Source organism: Pogonomyrmex barbatus, unplaced genomic scaffold, assembly GCF_055798465.1.
Source record: "Pogonomyrmex barbatus isolate J1 unplaced genomic scaffold, ASM5579846v1 scaffold10, whole genome shotgun sequence".
Classification (NCBI taxonomy): Eukaryota; Metazoa; Arthropoda; class Insecta; order Hymenoptera; family Formicidae; genus Pogonomyrmex; species Pogonomyrmex barbatus.
The window spans coordinates 2,008,863-2,029,687 of NW_028297099.1; the positions used below are offsets into that span (position 1 = coordinate 2,008,863).

Here is a 20,825-nt window from a genome sequence, read left to right on the forward strand (position 1 = left end):
TGATCGTGTCATATGGCGGCGAGATTGTGTGCCGAGCGAGATTGTGTACGAGAGAAAGTAGGTGGTTCCATCCAATCGATAATGAAGTTCCTTCTTCGTAAGAGTGTCTTTTGTGTTGTGTAAAATCGATCTCTCAAACTGAAAGGAACCATGCAACTGTGCCGCATCTTCCTGCCATTTTCTACGCAAATACACGCACCACTGCTCTTATTTGATTTATGTACCAAAGTAGGAGTAAACTAAGTTACGTAGCTTAGAGAATAATCTGTATATAATAACATCGTAAACCTCTTGAATCTTAAATATATCATATCTCAAATATATAAATATATAAATCGATAAAAAATTATTTATAAAAGGATATATCTAAATATTTTGTTTTTTATAAAATATAACATTTTTTTACAAAATACAATATTTTTGTAAAAAATATATTTTGTAAAATATAACATTAAAGTAATTGTTTGAAGACTTCTTAAAAATTATTTAATTTAAAAAAAAAACACTAAATAAATTATATTTTCAATTTATTGAAAGTTTTTATATTTATTATTTTATATAATTTTTTTCTCATTATTCTCATTAATCTGTCAACTTTTATTCAAAGCTTTCTAAGATGCAGAAGCGCAGTGTCGCCTGAGAATTTTTACGCCATACTTCCGATAAACATTTGAATCTCGGCTTTGCGAGGTTGATCCCAGATTTCGAGGCTTTCATCCTTCTCGAGATGAATAATCTCTGCCTGAAGCAGTCTTTAAGGATCGTACAGGTGGATTTAACAAGCTTCGCTTCAAGGCCAATGGGAGCAGTCTAATTGCACCTTCGGGATCATCCTGCATGAATTTCTATATCCCGACAGCCGCGAGAAGAACACCTCCAACATCTTACCTAATAGAAGACCATCTCTCTGACGCTTGTTAAAGTGCGAAACATGGTATAACGGTTATAAGGGCTGCACGGGTTCTGCATGATATCCTTGGGGTATGCCACATAGACTTGCATAAGCTTAAAATACATATCGCTTCGAATGCGGCTGATGAATAATTCCCAATGTAATGATTCTCTAATAATCCATACGGAGATATAATCCGATTCTTGAAGTTCCTATTTTCCGAAGTTTCGGAATTGAGAATTCTAAATAAGGTCAAAGAAGTGTACCTAGTTTTAGATTTCGATTGAAATAAAAAAGTTGACTCTGATTGAAGTAAAAAAGTTATCACCAACTTTCATGCATCAAAAGCTATAAGGTTTATATTTTAATCCTCCTATTTAATAATCAGAATTAAAAAAGTTCGATGCTTTGCAGAGAGATAATTACGAATATACGGAAAATGGCGTGTTTAAAAGGGCGCAAACTTCGTTGATGGCCGAGCCGTGCTGGGAAATTGATCATTTATTTTTTACGTAACGATAGGCAAGCGGTAGCGTGCAACCTTCGACGATGCAAGCCTGCATCGACCTGCGGAATTGAACACTCCGGCGAGGACGTGGAGGTTACTGACATGGCCCTGCTTTGTCCGTAACCCATCCATAATGAGCGCCGTAATTTATCCATAATTTATCCGTTGTTGCATTCCCTTTGACAGCCACGTTTGCTTGCCGAGTATGGCAGCAATTCCGCCGTGTTGCACGACCGGTACGTGCGGTTAAACCGGAATAGCTGCCGGGTTTTGATAACAGTAAAGTTCCCAACGTTATGGGAAAATATATAATTAAGGAATGTTGATAAACGCGTAGAAAATTCGGTCAGAGAGTGTGAAGCTCACAGTTTTTCTGTTCCACGTATTATACGTATGTATGTACACACGTATTACCGTAAACGACCTGAGATTAATCAACGAAGATTTCATTGCCGCATCCCACTGACGCGATATGTATCCGACCAAGAAATGATAAATTTAGGTAGATTTATCATTGCGCGAATCTACGAATTAGAATTTAGGACAACAGGATCTGAAATTGCAGTACTATCATTTATTCAAAATTAAAAGGAGAAGATTATCTTGCGTATTAACATTAAAAAATGAGTTACAAGTACGAGCGGAATATATGGTACATAAAACCAAGTAATATAATTAGAAAATTAAATTTTATTTCATTAACACGAGAAAAGATTTAAATTCTCGGAAAGAAAAAAAAAACTTTTTTTCAGGCTCTGACGAAGCCTTGACCCGTACAAACGTCACAGGTTGTGCACAATAAGAGAGAGTGCGCTCTTAGAAATGCACCGCGTTCGTATTTATTCAACGCTTCTTTCACTTACTCTATTCTTACATATACACCGAGAGAGTGACCCGTTTTATCCATTTATTTCCGAGCCAACCGCAACTTTGTTAGCCACTACAGCTCGCATTCCAATTACAAAAATTATCATCTGGACGCACGCGAAGGATCCGCATTCTGCTTCGTGAATAATTTTCGGGCTTCCCGAACATTGGCTACGCGCCAGAAAATTTTTAATCTTCTGTGTTGCGATCGATTGCGGCTAGTCCAAATATGTAAAACAATGCATTGCGACGCGTTTCGCGAGAAAGAAGCAGCAGAGATATTTACAAACAGAACTATCCATTCCGAGCAGTCGCGCATTATTTTATTGCGCGAGTGTACAATCTCGAATTAACAATGAAAAATACGACAGAGGCGTGGGAGAAGCAAAATGTAGCGATACTTGTTCTTTAATAACTGGAGGCCCGGACGGTTTGCAGGGAAGTGCCTCGGAGGATTTTTGTATAAAATAAACGCGAAAACTCGTGTCGACGATGATAAAGTGCGGAAGAAACTGTTTGTGACATTTGCACCAGTTTACTTCTACTGAAGCGCGAAATGATGTCCCAGCGTTTTTGTTAATGTAACAACAAATGTAACAAAGTATCGGAACGAGGCATGACCTACACTTGAAACTTGATTTTCAGGTTCAAAATTAAAATAGCGAGCACGGACGAGGAACTTTTATTATCGCTACAGGTGTTTAGCATAACTATTAATTAAAATGTCACATTAAGATTAAAGACCAATATTAGGTCTGTTCTTTTCAGCTGAACTTCTTCAGCACCATTCATCCTTTCCCTTTTTTTTTCTTCAACGTAGAAAGTTAAAGAAAAAAGATGCAAACAGTGCAAAAAGTTCAACTAATATTCATTTCTACTAATGTAAATTAACTTTCATCTCGGTTTAAATCTATTCTTTATCTTTCTCTAATTTTTCGAATTAGAAAAAGAAGAAAAGCAAGATTTAAACCGATTTAAACCGAGATTAAAATTGGTAGAAATGGGCATAAGAAGAGGATCTGATGTTTTCTTTTTTTTTTTTTTTTTTTTTTATTAAATTTTTATTAAATTTGTTTCTTTGCAACGTAAGACCACATGATTGAGTGCGCTTGCCACGAGCAGCGCCTGTAACCCAGATTTTAAACATAAATTCATGTAATTGTAAGCGGTAACTGTGCCGGCCAGTTAAGTATCGTTGGCCAAGCTGTCGTCGTTGCGAACGGCAGCCCATCGTCGACACATGATTCACTGTCGGATGCAGACGTTCTCCATCACCCTGAAATCATGTCACCGGGCCGGATCATTATCTCCGCATGACGCGCGATTGTTTCGATTATCGGAAAACGTAATATTGGGCCGCGCATTGGTGGAGCAAAACTGTTTATCCGCCATCTGGTTATAATGGCTAATCGATCGTAGTGGCTTACCTTTTGCAAAACGGAGATTGGTTTCGAAGCCGTGCAGCCTCCAAAGGAGAAAGAAACCGAGAGTTTTCGACCGGAACTATTCAATTTATCGTTTTATTAAAACATCCTAATTGAATATACAGAAGGTATATTCGAGATGCGGAATAACTTCCCAGATTGCTAGAAGTAAAAATAAACAGGATATACCACTCGAATATGAATGAACGTTGCGCTTGACGCTTTCGAGTGACTTAAAAACATAGATTATTTCATCGTCACGATAATAGTACAGTGTCTCCCCGTACAACAGCACTAATTTTAGAAGACTGAAGCCTGAATGACTAAGCACAAACCAATATTTGCCGCTTTATGATTTGATTACGCAAACGTGCATTTCGTGACCGCCGCTTAAGAGTGAGGCCTAATCGACGCCTCGAGTAAATCTGTCAGGGCAAGGCGAAAAACATAATATCTTCATTCGCGCGACGTTCAACGCGAAAATGATGACTTTCTAACAGCTGCTGTCTGTCCACATTAACTTGCTACATGGTGCTATTGCTAGACAAATGACTAGTTATGAGAGAGACAGTAATCGCAAATTTACGATTTGATCACGCAAGCGACCGAATATCCCGTGTCCGGACGAATCGACAGACTGTATCGTTTCACGTAGCGAGAAAAAGATCTTATGGGACGGGTTAAAGAAACGTACTATCTTCATTTTCTGGATTGAAAAGTACCAGTATTTGTATTTGTCTAAAGAGACTGTCGTGGCTGCAGAAAAAGACGCAAAAATATCCTTTAAGGTACACACACGTGTACTTTGAGCAAAGCGTATCGAAAACGTCGTCACGAGGGGTGTCTCATTTTTCTACACAATCATGTTTCTTTTCAAAGCATTCTAAACAGCCAGCCAATCTCGGGGAGAAACCAGTCGAGGGCTTTGCACTCGGAAACCAGTTCACGGTGGAGCTCGCGTAAAAGGCTGCTTCTTTGCAGCTTGCAAGTCGTTGGAACCGGCAATCCCATTTAGAGCAAGAGATGCAAGTTTTAGACACATGAAAGCGAAAAATATTCGTTTCAAACGTGTGAAAGTAATCTTCGTGTCGATAAACGAAACATCTCAATCATAAGTGCAGATTTTCTTTATAATGAAATATTAATTTTATTTCTTAGAAATTACATAGAATTGAGTAACACATTTATTTTTCAATATATATGCAAGATTGATATCGAGATAATGGAAATGGTAAATAGCAATGTATAATAGAAATAATCCGATTAGATTCATCTGGGAGAGATATAAAGCGACGATATAAAGCGTCAGCCTGAAGAAACTTTGCGCATATAAATACCTTGTCTATATTCTTCCACTACAATCCACTGTGGATTCTTTTTCGTTTTCTTTGCTTAACGTGGCGCGACATTTTTAAGACTATATTTCCTTAATTGCCATCTCCTCAGCATTGTCCTCCAAACATACCGTGACACAAATTTCCATCTTGAGATTTGTCCTTTCGACATTCGGTTCAATGAATGAAATGTATATATTTTAACTTTCTTTGAATAGACTTTTATAAACTCAGTTAGGCATTATCACCTCTATTAAGCTGCAATCCCCATCGTAAATCGAACTCACATCTATAAAAAATTTAGTGTTATTTTTATGTGCTAATTTGTTGCTTTAGTCCGAATTTTGTTGCTCCAACCATTTAGCAGGAAAATTTCGCGTTCAAAGTTGGGGGAGAGGGGTCAGCATTAAGCTAGACGTCCCACATAATAAAAAAAAATATATAGGCATGTCGTATCAAAAAAAACAAATACACCAGAATTTGTTGCTAATTTGTTGCTCTAACATAGCGCAAAAACGTTCTTAGAATATTATTTAATATTAACATGAATATCAATGAATATCATATACAAACATCATAACATAACATTCTGGGAATATTTCATAATATTTCATGGATATTAATATAATGTAAATAATATTAATAATATTAATATAATGTAAATATTATTTAATATTATGATAACATTCCAAGGATATCATATTCATTTTTGATCATAATAATACTTGAAAAACATTTCCATAATATTCTTCAGACATATAGCGTCAATAGAATATTTCTATGATAAACAATATTAAATAATATATTAAATGAAATTTATATGAAATTTATATATATTTATATTTTCTTGATTATTTAATTAGAATTTTGCATATAAGAAATAATTAAATATAAATATCTCATAAAAAGTAATTAAATATAAATATAAATATCTGTAATATGTATATCTTTCATTCATATTATTTGTAATTATATTTAAAAACTAATTGTATGGCGAATACCTTTCGTGAAATCACTATCGCATTATCATTTTTAAATTAATATACAAGAAATATTATCACTATTTCTCAACTATTTAGAAAAATTTTATATTTTCTCAGAAAATAATTTTTTATTTATAAAATAAAATTGGACTAGTCAAACTAGACAAACCAGGAAAAAATCTTTGAAGAATATTCTGTAATATTTTTCATTGTACACCAACGTACAATGACGGACGTTCTCCTGCCAGCGATTTCAAAACTTACGAGTATTCATCATTAAGGAAACTCTCAGCCGAAACTGCAATCGCAACGCGATGACTCAAGCGTGATTGTAAGCAGAGAATGTATCATTTGCTCGGATGCATCGATGATCTGACTCTCATACGTGGCATATGAATATCATTTGCCATTACAATGCGATTGTAGCAGTTATTTATAAAACCATGCCGACATTCTATTATTACATCGGTTCAATAGTAATCGATAATTTCGATGGTCACATGGAAATTTTAATTTTTAATCCGGGAATACCCGAATCGGGAACTTCGCATCAATAATCACAATCTAACAAATCTCTCTCTCATTTGCAATTATAATTGCTGATATAAAAATCTGTATTAAAAAAAATCTGTATTAAATTGAATGCAAATAAAAGATACGTGAAACGTTCGACTATCAATCGAACTCAAGAGTAATCAAATCAAGCGTGTGATAAATGATATCCAGAGCAATCCGATGTTATCTCCAATTCCGAAAGTATACGATTAATGCGATAATACATGTTAACATATGTGATACATGCATATAATTGAAATTTTTTATATGATAGTCGAGTCTTTTATCTATATATTAGCGCATGGAAAGAACAATTTTACTGAAAAATCTAAAATTTAATCAACTACAAATATAATTTTATTTTTTTACCGTTAAAATTATTAGATAAAATTATTAGCGTAAAACACTTAAATATGATAATGCTACTGCAAAAAATTACTTAAAAATTATCTTCTAATAATCAATTTGTATATAATTTTGTTGAAAAAAATTATTTTAAGATCTGTATCTGGCCAACTTTTTAAATTTTCCAGCAAAATTATTCCTTCCATGCATCGCATCGACTTTATTTTAGCGCACGTTTAATATAATCATCGACCGTTATAAAATAACTTCATTGCATTTTGTAGTAGTTGCAAAGTGGGCCGACAAAATATAATGAACGCTACCATCCAAGACGTAACATTAATTAAAATTATCATAACGAAATTCTACTATATCTCGTTCCACTTCCAAACTGGAGCGGTCGAAAATATAATTAATGAGACCATATCCGAACGGTAATTAATTTAAATTCTTGTGGTAAATATGATTATTATGATACATATATATTTTGCGGATTAAACACGGTCGTTTAAATCAACGTTCGACGATCGTCGATAACGAAGCCGCGCAACAGGATCGTTCATTGAAGTTACCTATATATGGGCGTCGTTGTTATTTACGTATCGATAAATAAAGATGGAGGTATAAATAATTTTCTATGCGGAACCGATGTACATCATAACTATCTGTGCTATTTAGAGACCGCATCGTAAGGAGCGTTCACGTCTTCACGTCGTCGCCGCACGCGAGAGATTACGGTTAGTCACGTTTATTTACGACACGCCCTTTATCTTATCGACGCTTCTTTCCGCACGCTCTCGGTCACTAAACATGCTGACACTTCATCCGGAGCAGAGATGAATACGTGATGTCATCTGCAACCGGAGCGTCCCACAAAAAACGTGGACGACCGCGCAAAATCTGGACTATGCGACGCTCGTGGTGCGATTTTTGCAAAAGTTAATTGTTCACCCAGTCAGCAATTCCATTGCAATTGAACGACTCTTTACATATATTTTTTTTGATTTTTTTACATTTTTTACATTTTTTTTTATTAATTAATTATTGTATGCCATATAAATTGCGCTACGTAAAAAAACCGATTTATTGCGCTCTTTTAACTTTCGCATTTATTTATTTTCTACAGCTTCTTTTAACAAGAAAAATAAAAAAGTGGAATTTTTAAATATAACGGGAGGAAAAATTATGCTTTTCGTATGTTATACGATGCACGTGGAACTTCATACTGATGTATGTGAAAGCGACGCAACTTTCAACGGGGGCAACACGTGTGCGTGCTCGAGAAGATACTCGGAGAGGCATTATACCGTACGTACGATGCACCAGACACCCTTACAGGCGATAATAGTGACATAACAAAACGAAGGCGTGATAATAATGATTCAGCATACGAGATACCGTTCGTGCCTTTCTTTTGCACGAGTCATCTGCACACAATCAGGTCGTTGTCGAAGGGCACCCTATCATTAATAATCAATAACAATTCTCATTAATTCACATGATTTTTATCGATCAGGATACGGAAGTTGACTCGATGCGACTTGCATTTTATTAAATAAAAATACACTATCTGTATTGAACTAAAAATGTCTATTTATCTTTATAAATATTGTTATTCGGAGAATTTTAAGAGATATTCCATTTAAACGCGAATTTTCTCGGACGAAACTTTCCTGTTGACAATGATAGAAACGATACAACGATTGCAGTTATTAAATATTGCGTAATTTCGAATGATTCAATTTGGTGGATGTACAAAATAAAAAAAATAGAATTATGCGCGCTTCGTGACCCGAATTTATCATTCACGAAAATACAAGCGGCATATTTTATGATATTTGCATACGTGGCATTTTTCCAACATTATGACACACTTTTGAAATGTCAACCGCACACACGATTATTTCAATGTCACGCAATCCAGTCCGAGTTATTATTTTTTTCAAAAACGACCTTATTTAACAAGCGCTACTTAGAAATTTATTTGCGTTAGAATGACATACAATTGGAAGAATTTTAATTATTTCTAACAATACGTGAACATTACGTGAAACAAACGATTAATTTTTTTTAATATAAATATTTAATAATTTTATAAAATATATAAATATATGTAAAAAATTTAATGTAGCCGCATCGCGCGTCTCTTTAGCGATTAATTACTCACTTGTAAAATCTTATCCTCCGATAAATCCGATTAATTAGCACATTTTTAGACATTTTAATTGCTGCCAAGACCTCATCACGTGAATCGACGATTGTGTCAGGATATTTTTGTCCATCTCCCGATGATCCGTCGGCAAATGCTATGGGTTTTGTGCGAGGAAGAGCGTAATCGATTAATCGTTCACGCTCAACGGCGCCTTCGAGATCGCTCGCGATCCGGCCGGCGGAGCAACATTCCACGATCCAGAGCGACCGTACCCATTCCGATCGAGTTTGAAGCGAAGGAAAGGGCTCGCCGAGGAAACGTACAGCGCGTTTCGTACGCGTGAGCTGGCGAGCAACGACGACTCTTCTACTTCACCTGTTTCGGTAACGGCGCCGAAAATCGGACTTTAACTCGGAACCTTGGTGCGACCTTCTCCTCGATCTACCGACCTGATCGGTCGTTTCCTGGGCCGGCCTGGCGGCATTCCTCGGCCCACGCCTCCTTATTCTCCTTCGTCACCTTCATGATTTCTTCCTCTTCCTTCCTTCTTCCTCCGACATGGTCGGCCTAGTGTTTGCTAGCTTCCAAATTGACTCCATTATGTCGACCAATGTGTTAAGATAACATACTAAATGCTGAAGACGCAACATGTTGCGTAATTAATAACTAACAAATGCAGAAGAATTACCAAAGATTATGAATTTTTTTTTAGTATAGTGTGATTGGATATCAATCTGAAGTCACTCATAGTCTTTCAGTTTAATCTGATAGTTGATGGAAAATACGTGGTGTTTGATACACCCTGTATGTCTAAGAAACAAGCACATGATTCTATATGCATATTGCGGAACTATCCAAGAATATATCACTTCCATAAGCATTTGCATTAAAATCTATGCAAAGTAGTTTGGAGAACCGCTAAACCTAACGTTCTCTCTCTTGCGCAGTGTGCATAACTCTCTGTGAATATCCAATAAATTAAAGCACTGCAGAGTCAATAATTTTCAGAAAACGATGGTTTATTATAATGTCCAATAATTTAAATCATTTAGCCAAGCGATTAGCTAAGAAACGGTAGTTTCCTAAATTAATAAACGAGATTCTTGACAAATACAAATTTTGAAAAATTAATTTCAATATTTGTTAATAACAATAAATATTGATTTGATTGTTACTAAAGAATATGATAGAATTTGCCCTATATTTCCCTTTTTCCCTCTCTCATAATTATGCAGTTAACTTTCATCTTGAAATCAATATATCGACAATTTTTCAATTTAGATAGTCTCAATTACATATTTAACTCTTCTTCTGATTTACGCAATGATATCTGATTCGCTTCTCTCGCGCTCTCGTCGAGTGCAGCACAGGAAGGCGAGATCAAGAACCGAGAAAACAACGGAGCTTCAACATTTTTTTTTCTCCTCTGTACAACGAGATATCTCACAATCCGCGGAACGGGAGATCTCGCGTCGCTAGATTTCATTCTCATCGACTTTCACCGGGGATTTCGGTTTTCAGCAAGGACGTTTCTTGACGCACTCATCGTCCACGCTCTCATATATTCACGGACGGCTATTGTCTCTTTACTAAACACAACCGCCTGCTTCCTTTCCGATTCATTTCCATGTGATCCCGCACGTCGCATTGTTCGTATGTTTTTTTTTTTTTTTTTTTTTTTTTCAATGAAGAGCGACCTAACGCACTTGTGAATCTTAAGAGTCACGTACTCGAAACAAGAATCTTGATGGATATATTCTGGTTTGCTTCACCCGCTCCACTTTACGAATCGAATTTGCGCATCTCGATATTTTGTACGATTCGCAAATTCGAATTAAATTCCTTTCTCTATAAATTAAAGAACCTTCTTTCTCATCCGATTAATTAAGCTCGGATGAATCGCGATAGCTCGTCCGAATGTCTTCTCTTCTTATTTTCTTCGGTATATGTAATTTTTCTCCGAAGTGAAATTTTCATGCCTTGTAATTCACGCTGTTCAGGGCTCAACAAGCGGTGCCGATGTTGTTTAGCCGTAAAACTCCATCAGGCCGTTCCGTAACCGTTGATGATTAAAACCGGCGAATGCATTTGCATACGAACGAGCCTCGCCGAGCCGTGGCACCTAATTGTTAGTCCGCTTGACCTAATCGAGAATTGCCGCACGCGCAGCATCGTATGCAGACGCGATTTTCATTCTCCTGTTATGTGCCGTCTTGCAATAAAATCACGTTCACGCTACACGAGGGACTCGAGATGATTCCGACAGAGTATCTTCTCAATGCCAATTTCATTCAATGAGATTCTCCTCGAGAAATAGAAAAAATTGCCCGTAATAAATATTTAATTGTCAGCAGCAATTTAGATCGTTCTTATAATTATTTCGTCATAATTGTAAATTATTACAATCTGTCTGGAAGACAGAGATGTGATTTCTATCGGACGAATTTCTATCGGTAGATTAAAAAAATTTATTTTAAAACGTTTGCGCGAAAATATCTTATACGTTGTAGAAAGCGGAATATAAAAAAAATCACAAGATACGTAAACATATCGCGCTATGTCAACATGTACGAATGTTGTCGAAGCAGATTTGTGATGGCTTCGCAAATTGGGCCAATCGATGATCCAAACCAAAGCGTAATCCAATAACTACCATGCTCGCTCCAGCAAATATTCAACATTCCTACATAGGCTGCACACGTCCGTTGCAGCTTGTGAATTCCTTGTTGATAACTGTCGAGGAATTTGCAACTTCTTAGCGTATAAAACAAATTTAAAAGGCTAGATATTGTATCTATGCGATGTAAAAATATGGAAAATAAAAAATGAAGAAGATTTTTATTCATCTTGAAATATCTTCCAATATTATGAATAATTAATATTTTTAATTAAAAATACCGTTTAATTATTCTAACCTCTGTCAAATAGATATTTAAATTAAAATTGGAATCTGCCTAGAGAATTACATTTGTAGTAATTGTGTGTTTCTGACATAATACAAATATTATAAACTAAATTATACTCATGGATCGAACGACATGAATAGACATTACGTATTAAATAATATTATAACCGATAAAATCACATATACTTTTTTTTCTTCTAATTGGATTTTCTTATAATTCCTTAATGATGCATTTATCTTCAGATAATTTTATCCTAAAAATTTTAGTCTTTCTTTTATTAAGTCTATTATATTCCTCATCAAATGAGCTTCATCAAATGAGCTATAATAATGTTTATCAGTCTAATGATAGCTTCATATGGAAAAGTAATGACCATAATTTGCGAGAGAGAACATATTTTACCTCGAATGTGGAATCGAAAGCTATTAACGTGATAATATAAAAGAGCCTAGTCTCTGATATAAATCAAGTTTCATTTATATATGATTTCACCGAGTGTCCAAAAATTTAATCAGATATAGATTGAAGAAAATTTTTGTTGGACCATTAAAATAATAATGTAGAATGCCTAAATATGATGATATAATACTGCAAAACTTATTGATATTCTAGCAACTAATTGTTTCTACGTAATTATTTTGATGTTCCAACAAAATTAAAAATTTTCTAGTCAAATTTTTATTTTAGCGAAATTGTTCTTTTCATAACATCATAGAATTTTACATAACATCTGACAATAAAATTTTTCCCCAGTTTACCAGATAATCTCTCTGACCACTTTTTTTTTATTTTCAGGTGAAAGGAATTTTTCAACTTTAGGCTAAGATGTCACATCACAGCGACGACAACATGCTGATAGCAACATCGGACTCCTTCTGGGAGCCAGGCAACTATAAGCGAACGACAAGGAGGATCGAGGATGGACATAAGTTGTGCGATAGTCTGATAGCTTTGGTCCAGGAAAGGGCGGAAATAGAGAAAAACTATGCTAAGGCGCTTAAAAACTGGTCGAAGAATTGGAACGACAAGATTGAGAAGGGACCTGAGTACGGCACGACTGAAGCGGCATGGAAGGGCGTCCTAGTGGAATCTGACAGGCTCTGCGATCTTCATCTCAGGATCAAAGAAAATCTCTGCAACGACATCGTCCAGCAAGTCAAAACGTGGCAGAAAGATACGTATCACAAGGTAAAAGAGTGGTTGCGCAATATCAGTGGGTTCTTTAAACTGTAAATTCTCAGTCATGTCACGAAATTTCTATTTTCTTCCTGAAAGGACAGACGATAAGATCACTAAATTGTTCCCTAAATTTTTCTTAAAGGATGACACACGCACATACACACACACATACAAATAAGCGACGCGATAAAACTCGATTGAAATTTCGATACCTCCTCCTCGTACAAAATATAACAGGTAGTCAAATATTATAATGTCGAGACTTTCCATCGGTTCCCGATTCTTATCGGGATAATTCATTTTTAACGATTAATTAATTTTTTAATGCAAGTAAAATTTAGCCTTTTTATTTTTCACTGTATAATTTCTTTATAAATTTGTAGCGCGTTTTAGTATTAAATTTTCAATTTAACAACATGATACATTTCTCTGATATGAAAACTGTTTCAAGATTTGATTAATAGTCGGCGGGTTATAAAAAGCGTAAGGATGAAATACAAAAAAAATTGAAAAAAAAAAAAATTATTTTGTCATGCATATATCAATCACTGTCTACTTATTAAAATAGCTTTTCGCTGTCTGCTAGCTAATGATTTCCTTTACACGAGATTTTGTAATAGTGGCTGATGTCGCACGGGTTTGGTTCCGTGATTGCAGTCGATGATGACCCTGAAGGAGCGTAAAGAAATGGAAGATGCGTTCAAGAAGGCGCAGAAGCCATGGGCGAAACTCTTACAGAAGGTCGAGAAGGCGAAGTCCGAGTACCACAACAGCTGTAAGACCGAGCGAACCGCGGCGAACATGGAGAGGAACGCCTCGGCGGACAGTTCTCTCTCGCCGGATCAGGTGTGTGTCGTTACCTTCCTATTGTGTCTCGCGTATCTCGCGCACACACATTACGTCACTTGTCACTTGTAACGTGTTATTAACGACCGGCGCAATGTATCGGATCACGTATTACCATAGAAATCACTTCGTCATCACGTGCGCCTTTAAAAGGCTGGCGGATTGCGATTGAGCCGCATCGCGGATAGGAATCTTGCATGAATCTTCTACGAAACTTCTCCCTAATGAAATAACATACCTGCGGGATCCCTGCTGATTACAGTTTAAAACTTTTAGATCGCTTTCTATTAAATATTTTTACCTATCATTCGTAACCACGCTGGAGTATAGAGAAAGTTAGAAAATACAGTAAATAAAGTAATGACTGATAATGACGAGTCAAATTGCTATTCCACAGATAAATGAATACACGCGTTTTACTTATTATTTTAATTAACGACGCGTGGTTTTATCCGATCTCGAAATCCACAAAGTGTAACTCGATCTCACGAATTAGGATCTTTTTTTTTTTTTTTTTATCGGTGTCTTTATGTCGAAACAAGCCGGGGATTATAGACGCACGCAACGTACATATTAACATAATATGCGCATATCGTATAAAATTAGCCGCGCGTCACGATCACGCACACGCGCGGCTCTACGGCAGATACAGTTGTTCTCTAGCGAGTATTATTTGCAGATGGCCCGAGGCTCTGAAAACGTACGTTATATTCTTGAAAAATTCTTGCATGCGCTGTTACGCTCTTCTTGCTTGACGTTTTCGCGGCGAGCTAACGATTCGCGAACTCTCGTTCGCTTCTGGAGACGCGGAGAGCTCCTCTTGCACGTCTCTGTATGTTTCTTGCCCAGCGTCTCTTATTCGGAACGGAAAGGATAGCTAGTAACTAACGCCACTAGACACGATCCGACGTGCGCACGTATGTCCATTCCGCTTCTTGTACGGTAGTAATTATACGAATGATATACTAAAGTGACGGAACGTGAGCCTTGTAAACGCGAAAGAAAAAAAAAACCTCTATTGCAGCTTTCCATCGCTGAGTTTCGCTGCCTCCGCTATTGTGTCTAATTGCTGTTAGAAGCGAGGAGAGAAAGATTGGAGAGATTCGAGCGATCACGAGAGAGGAAGGAAATTAAAAAAAAAAAAAAATTCCGCGTTTCGTATTTCTCTGTAATTCCAAGAAAATCGACGGCGTAAATCGTGATCGTTGGCAGAAATTTACGGAGCACGCGGCTCAATAATCTCGGCACAATAATGATCTCGATATCGGAGACGGGCATCTCTGAAAGTTGGCTAACGACGTTTTTAGATGACAGATTGTGGATGTGGTGCATGGAGGCTCAGAATACCAAAAAACCTTAGGAATAATAAAATAGGCGACGTTCAGTTTGTATGTATATGACATTGATGCATGTCGCATGTTTCTTAATTTATATGTCTTTCGTTCTTTTTCTTTTCTCTTGTTACAGAAGGCTCTGTTGGTAAGCAAAATTCTGACTTAAGCCTTTTCGATTGTCGCACGAGATGTAATCCGCTCGGGTCTGATCAGTCGAATGGATCGAAATCGGAATGAAAACGCTGATGTCAATCCATCGTCCTTTATCTCAAACGCGGCACGCCTCTGGCTTCTTAATACACCGGACGTACCCGCTGCTTAATAATTATTTAGAATATATTTAAATGGCTGCTACGTAGAAAAGTAGTGTCTGTACTCGCCGCTCGATTAAGCCTTGTTCGTAATTACAAGAACTCACAGTTCGATGTGTATTATCGTAATTTAGCGAAGTCAAAACCGGTATACGAACGCGAGAGAGAATGCAGCGCACGTGCGTGAAATATGGATAATTCATGAGCGGATATACATAAATCTCTTTACGCTAAATTCTTAGAGCACTCGCGGCGCAACGTTCGACGTTCGTTTCTTCCCTTTTTTCCCGGTAAAAACGAATAATGACATAAATTTCATCCGTACGACCTCAATCTTGTTTTCGCCGTAGAGCGAGTCGGAAAGCAAGCGCTGTAATTATAGAATTATGTAAAGTGGCGAGATTACCGTGTTATCAGGACCAATTCAAGTACTATGAAAATCGTATAAATTCCATTGTAGTAAAGTCTCTCCAATAAAAGATCCGAGGCTCTTGCAAATTCTGTAGGTTTTCACGTTCAATATTCGTAAAATTTTTTATATCGTAATATTTTTTATATCTTAATAAGAAGAATATTTCAAAACCGCTGTAGATAGCACCAGACTTCAGTTCTAGTAAAGATACTTTGGAAATGCAAGCTAGATCGCTATTGCGATGGCCGTTATTTTGTATATTATTTACGTGTAGTTGCATGACGAAGCAAACGTTAAGTAGATTAAACAATACGTAGTGTAGCAAATAGCCAGATAAATTATGTACTTTTTCGCACATTTTGACGTACGAAAATTGTCATATATTTCTTGTCCCCTTTCTCAATGGTGGCATCCACGCTTAACGTTGCGAAAAAGCGCGGTCAGCTTTTTGGCGATGAGCTGGATGAGGTTGAAGGTAAAGAATTGGGATCGCCTATTGAAGTATCTCTTCGATCAACATCTATTCAGAGATTTTGCGAATTAATAGAAATAAATTAGCTATTAAAAATTATAAATTACACTTAGAAAATCACGTGAAATAATTTTAGAATATATTATTATTCTCATCATATACTGTTTTTTTAAGGTCCTTAAACTCTTAGATTATATGTCGTTGGTGCTGGCCAAGATCTTTACCTTCAACTCGACATTGAAGAGGAACGCTCTCAGTACGATTTCTAAGTATTTTCTTGTCTCGTTCGACAGGTGAAGAAGATGCAGGACCGTGTGCAGAAAACGAAAGAGGAGGTGCAAAAGGCGAAGGAGAAGTACGAGGCGGCACTTCAGGAAATCAATCAGTACAATCCAAAGTACATGGAAGACATGACGCAAGTGTTCGAGAAGTGTCAGGAGATGGAGGCGCAGCGACTGCAGTTCTTCAAAGACGTCCTCTTCGGCATTCACAAGTGTCTGAACGTATCGCAGGATCCAGTGTAAGTCCCTTTCTTGTTGTCGCGCGGCCGCGTTGTGCAACGTTGCGTAATCGGAAATTTCGAAGACGCGCTCTCCGCAAAAATCGATGCGTCGGCCGCGCGCATGAACGGGAACGTGTGATCCCGCGTCTGTAATCAACGTGATTACAGACTTTCATTTTCATCGCTTAATTAATTTTCCCGATTCGATTCGCTTCGACGGTCGATGGTCCGGAGATCAAATAAAGCTGGAATTGGAAATCGCGTCTCCCCCTGCGTCTATCCCACGTTTGATGAATATGAAACTTTCACGTGTCATTACTAGTCGTCGCTGTAAATTGTGTTTTACCGTTTCCAGGCTTCCGCAGATATACGAGGAGTTTTATCACACGATAAATAATGCCGACCACGAGAAAGATCTCAAATGGTGGTCGAACAATCACGGCGTCAATATGGCTATGAATTGGCCGCAGTTCGAAGTAAGTCGCTTAACGCTTGTCGCCTAACGCGCTACGAAACGCTCTACTGTCGCATGTAAAAGCCCTGCTCGTGGTTGAAGATCTGTTGTTAGACAACAAATTAGCTGTAGCGTGGACTGAATATTACTCTCTATAGCTCCCTCCCCCTTTTTTTACAATAATTTTACTGTTACTCATTGGACGTAACGTACCCTTTTTTCATTCCTAGCATTCGATTCGATGTAGTACAATGATATTCGTTGATTTTTCGAGAATGTTAAAAGAATGAGAGATAGAGATATCTAGAGAGGAGATGCAGCTCTATTGAAATAGACATAAATTGCGTCCAAATAAATTGCAAAATGTTGGTCCTTGCGAAAATAGATGATGATGAGAATTATGTCTTGCCGTGCTAAAATAACGAGTTGAAATCTCTAAAACACCGGGAATACTCTTAACCAACGTTTTTAACCCTCACACTCGTCGTTATCGTCGTTAATCTCCTCCGTAGTTATATGAAATAAAAATTTACGCTTTCCTCTGTATATTCGCCTCTGAGAAAGTATCTTGCTTACAACAATGTTTTGCCTTCCTCAGTTTTCAAAGCTTTTTAACCCGTAATCTCATATGTATATCATACGAAAAGCGCGATATATTTTCCGATGTTTTATTTCCCCGAAAAAGAATGGCTTTAAAATTCATGCGGTCGTTGTATATAATATAACGTTTCATCGATCGTCCTTTTATACTGATTACGGGTTGCAATGTTACCGATCCTCTTTATCAAGTTCTCCTTTAACCAACTTGCGCGGAAATTGCGGGAAACCTTACGCAAAAGCAATTTGTGTTTTGTTATTGCAATATTTGTTCGTTCAAATGATGTTACGTCCCGTATGGAACACATTGTCAAGGGTTAAATTCGTTGCGAGAGTAACGCCCAGCCTTACGCCACGTCACCTCTCTCGCCTGGTCTCTCTTTTCTTTTCAATCCAAAAGTACTCAAGATAAATATATCAAAAGCTCCCGAAATGTCTTAGTATTTGAAAAGGCGGTAAAGCAAGAAAGAGACAAAGAGAGAGAGAGGGGGATAAAACCCCTGACAAATTTTCGGAATGCATGCATGTGATTGTTTTGGGACGTTGCTATTATGCAGGACTATACAGAGGAGTTCCGCGAGATCACGAAGGGCTCGAAGTCGAAGGAGGCGCTCCCGGCAGGCTCCATCACTCTCATCAATCAACGCCCGGTCGGCGAGGATCTGCATGTAAAGTTTTGTTTACACGTTACACGCGCACACACACACATACACACACACACACACACACACACACATACACACACAGCGCGCCATCCGCAATCTCACTTTAACCGTTTTTTCAACACATAATGTCGCGCATCCAAGACCCGCCCGCCTTACCAAATCCCGACTACGCCGACGAGTCGTCTCGATCGGATCGACCGATCGAGAGAAAGAGACAGAAAGAGAAAAAAGATCGCCGGCACCGGTCAGGCTGGCACGCGACAGCTTTTAACGGATATATGTCCCAGCTGGCCGCGAGGTCATCCAGGGATGGGTTTCCTTTCTCAGCTTCTAACTCTTAGCTGTCTTAACCGAATTAACTGTAATCCGCTCCGCTCTTGCGCTCGCACGTAATCGCACAGATCTGTGCCTAAAGGTGAACACGGACAGCCTCCTGCGGCAGGTACAGCAGGAACGAATTTACAAACTGGAGAGGCAATGTGACAGAAACGCGAAGAGTAAACAAGAAGGAAAAGATCACAAAAGGAGATTGCATTCATGATTTATCCGATATTATCATGAAACGAAAGATTGCATAGAGATCGATATTGTCTAATGAAAATGACCATATCTTACATATAATTGCTCTTGGCTAGGTTTAAAATTCGCGCTTAGGAAAGCTCTTCAAGCCTCAAAAGTCTGTAAATCATTTCCCTCCAAGTTGCTTATTACTCTGCTCATGGTATACGGTATGGATAATTATTATTAAGAAATATTTATATATGTATATAAAAAGTATAACTTAAATCGTACATGCCTGCAACCATGATTGTTAAATCATGTGCATGTTTACATTTCAAAATTACGAAAGTCATATCGTGGAAAATCAAATGATGGAACTAATATGGAATTAATGTGAAAGGAAGAGAAATATCAGATTGTACCAAAACTGTCGTACTTTCTTTCAGCTGGGAACTTCTTAACTTTGTATATTGTAAACTCTCATTTAAGAATATCTCGATCAATACATTATAATTCTGTTAAAAATTAAACATTTGCGTTTTGAAGACAAGTTTTGAAGAAAACGCGACGGTTGCGATTGTATCTTAATTTCTTGCATGATGTACCATAAAATTATTATATAAACATCAGCTAATTATTATTCTCACGCACAAACATCTCATTTAAAATATTGTGAATAACGCAATAACAGTAATGACATTTGCGATACAGAATTAAAATGGCACTTACTTTAACAATTCATAACCAATCTGTTTATCAAGAAATCATACATCAATTGTCACAATCGTTTATTTAAAAAAGTGTAATCTCGAGTCTGACTGTGCTTTGTAAATACGCATTCTTTTTAAATTGGCACATTTATCCTAAAGGATGAAAATTCGAATGGACACTATCTTCTTCATGAAAAAAATGTCAACTTCTTGCATTGTCAAGCCTTCTCGCAAAATGTAAGGCTGACAATAATGATACACGCATAAAAATGAGCTTCAACAAAATCGCACATGGCATGGTCATTCGAAGCGCAAAATATTCAGAGCGGATGTCGCGTATTGTTATACACTTGGTTGCACGCATGGCATTTTCGTCATCAAAATTTACAGTATGCACTCACACAGATTTCATCGAGACGTATCTAACACTCTCGTTCTCTCCCATTTAAATAGGAATTTCCACCAGTCAATAACAAATCAAAATCTAAGTCCGCTGGCCGAGTAATATCGGTGGAGGGCAATCACGGAGATAGCAAAACGGATACCATAAGTTCCGGCAAACAGTCCTCGGAAAAGAATAACGAGACCGACAGCGTTAACAGGACTTCAACTATCACGTAAGTCCACCAGTCAGTCCACAGTTCTCTCTGTTCTCGTAGCAAAAAAAAAAAATAAATTAATATTTTTACTAATATGCATATATGATAATTGTAGTAACGGTACTAACGCCAAGCAAGAGTCGAACCCGTTCGAAGAAGAGGAATGGGACGAAGACGGTGGTGAACCGCTGGTCGACAATGGAGAACCAGGGGTTCCCGTGCGAGCATTGTACGATTACGAGGGAGCCGAAGCAGACGAGCTCAGTTTCAAGCAAGG

General features: G+C 37.3%; 1 protein-coding gene across 6 annotated transcripts in view; it reads left to right on the plus strand.

Annotated features, from left to right (window-relative positions):
* The window catches only part of Synd (protein kinase C and casein kinase substrate in neurons protein Synd), a 50,474-nt gene that overhangs the window by 27,902 nt on the left and 1,747 nt on the right, over nucleotides 1-20,825 (plus strand). For 2 of the 6 annotated variants that reach the window (XM_089085486.1, XM_089085487.1), the window contains exons 2-10: nucleotides 12,762-13,154; nucleotides 13,803-13,991; nucleotides 15,299-15,379; nucleotides 15,459-15,470; nucleotides 16,814-17,040; nucleotides 17,378-17,498; nucleotides 18,631-18,741; nucleotides 20,403-20,566; nucleotides 20,664-20,824. In XM_089085486.1, coding sequence (XP_088941612.1) covers nucleotides 12,792-13,154; nucleotides 13,803-13,991; nucleotides 15,299-15,379; nucleotides 15,459-15,470; nucleotides 16,814-17,040; nucleotides 17,378-17,498; nucleotides 18,631-18,741; nucleotides 20,403-20,566; nucleotides 20,664-20,824 — 1,429 coding nt within the window. In that variant the 5' untranslated portion in view covers nucleotides 12,762-12,791. Of the gene's footprint in view, nucleotides 1-12,761; nucleotides 13,155-13,802; nucleotides 13,992-14,670; nucleotides 14,692-15,298; nucleotides 15,380-15,458; nucleotides 15,471-16,813; nucleotides 17,041-17,377; nucleotides 17,499-18,630; nucleotides 18,742-20,402; nucleotides 20,567-20,663; nucleotide 20,825 lie in introns of all 6 variants that reach the window. The other 4 variants (XM_089085490.1, XM_089085489.1, XM_011632607.3 and 1 more) reach the window with 4 other exon arrangements.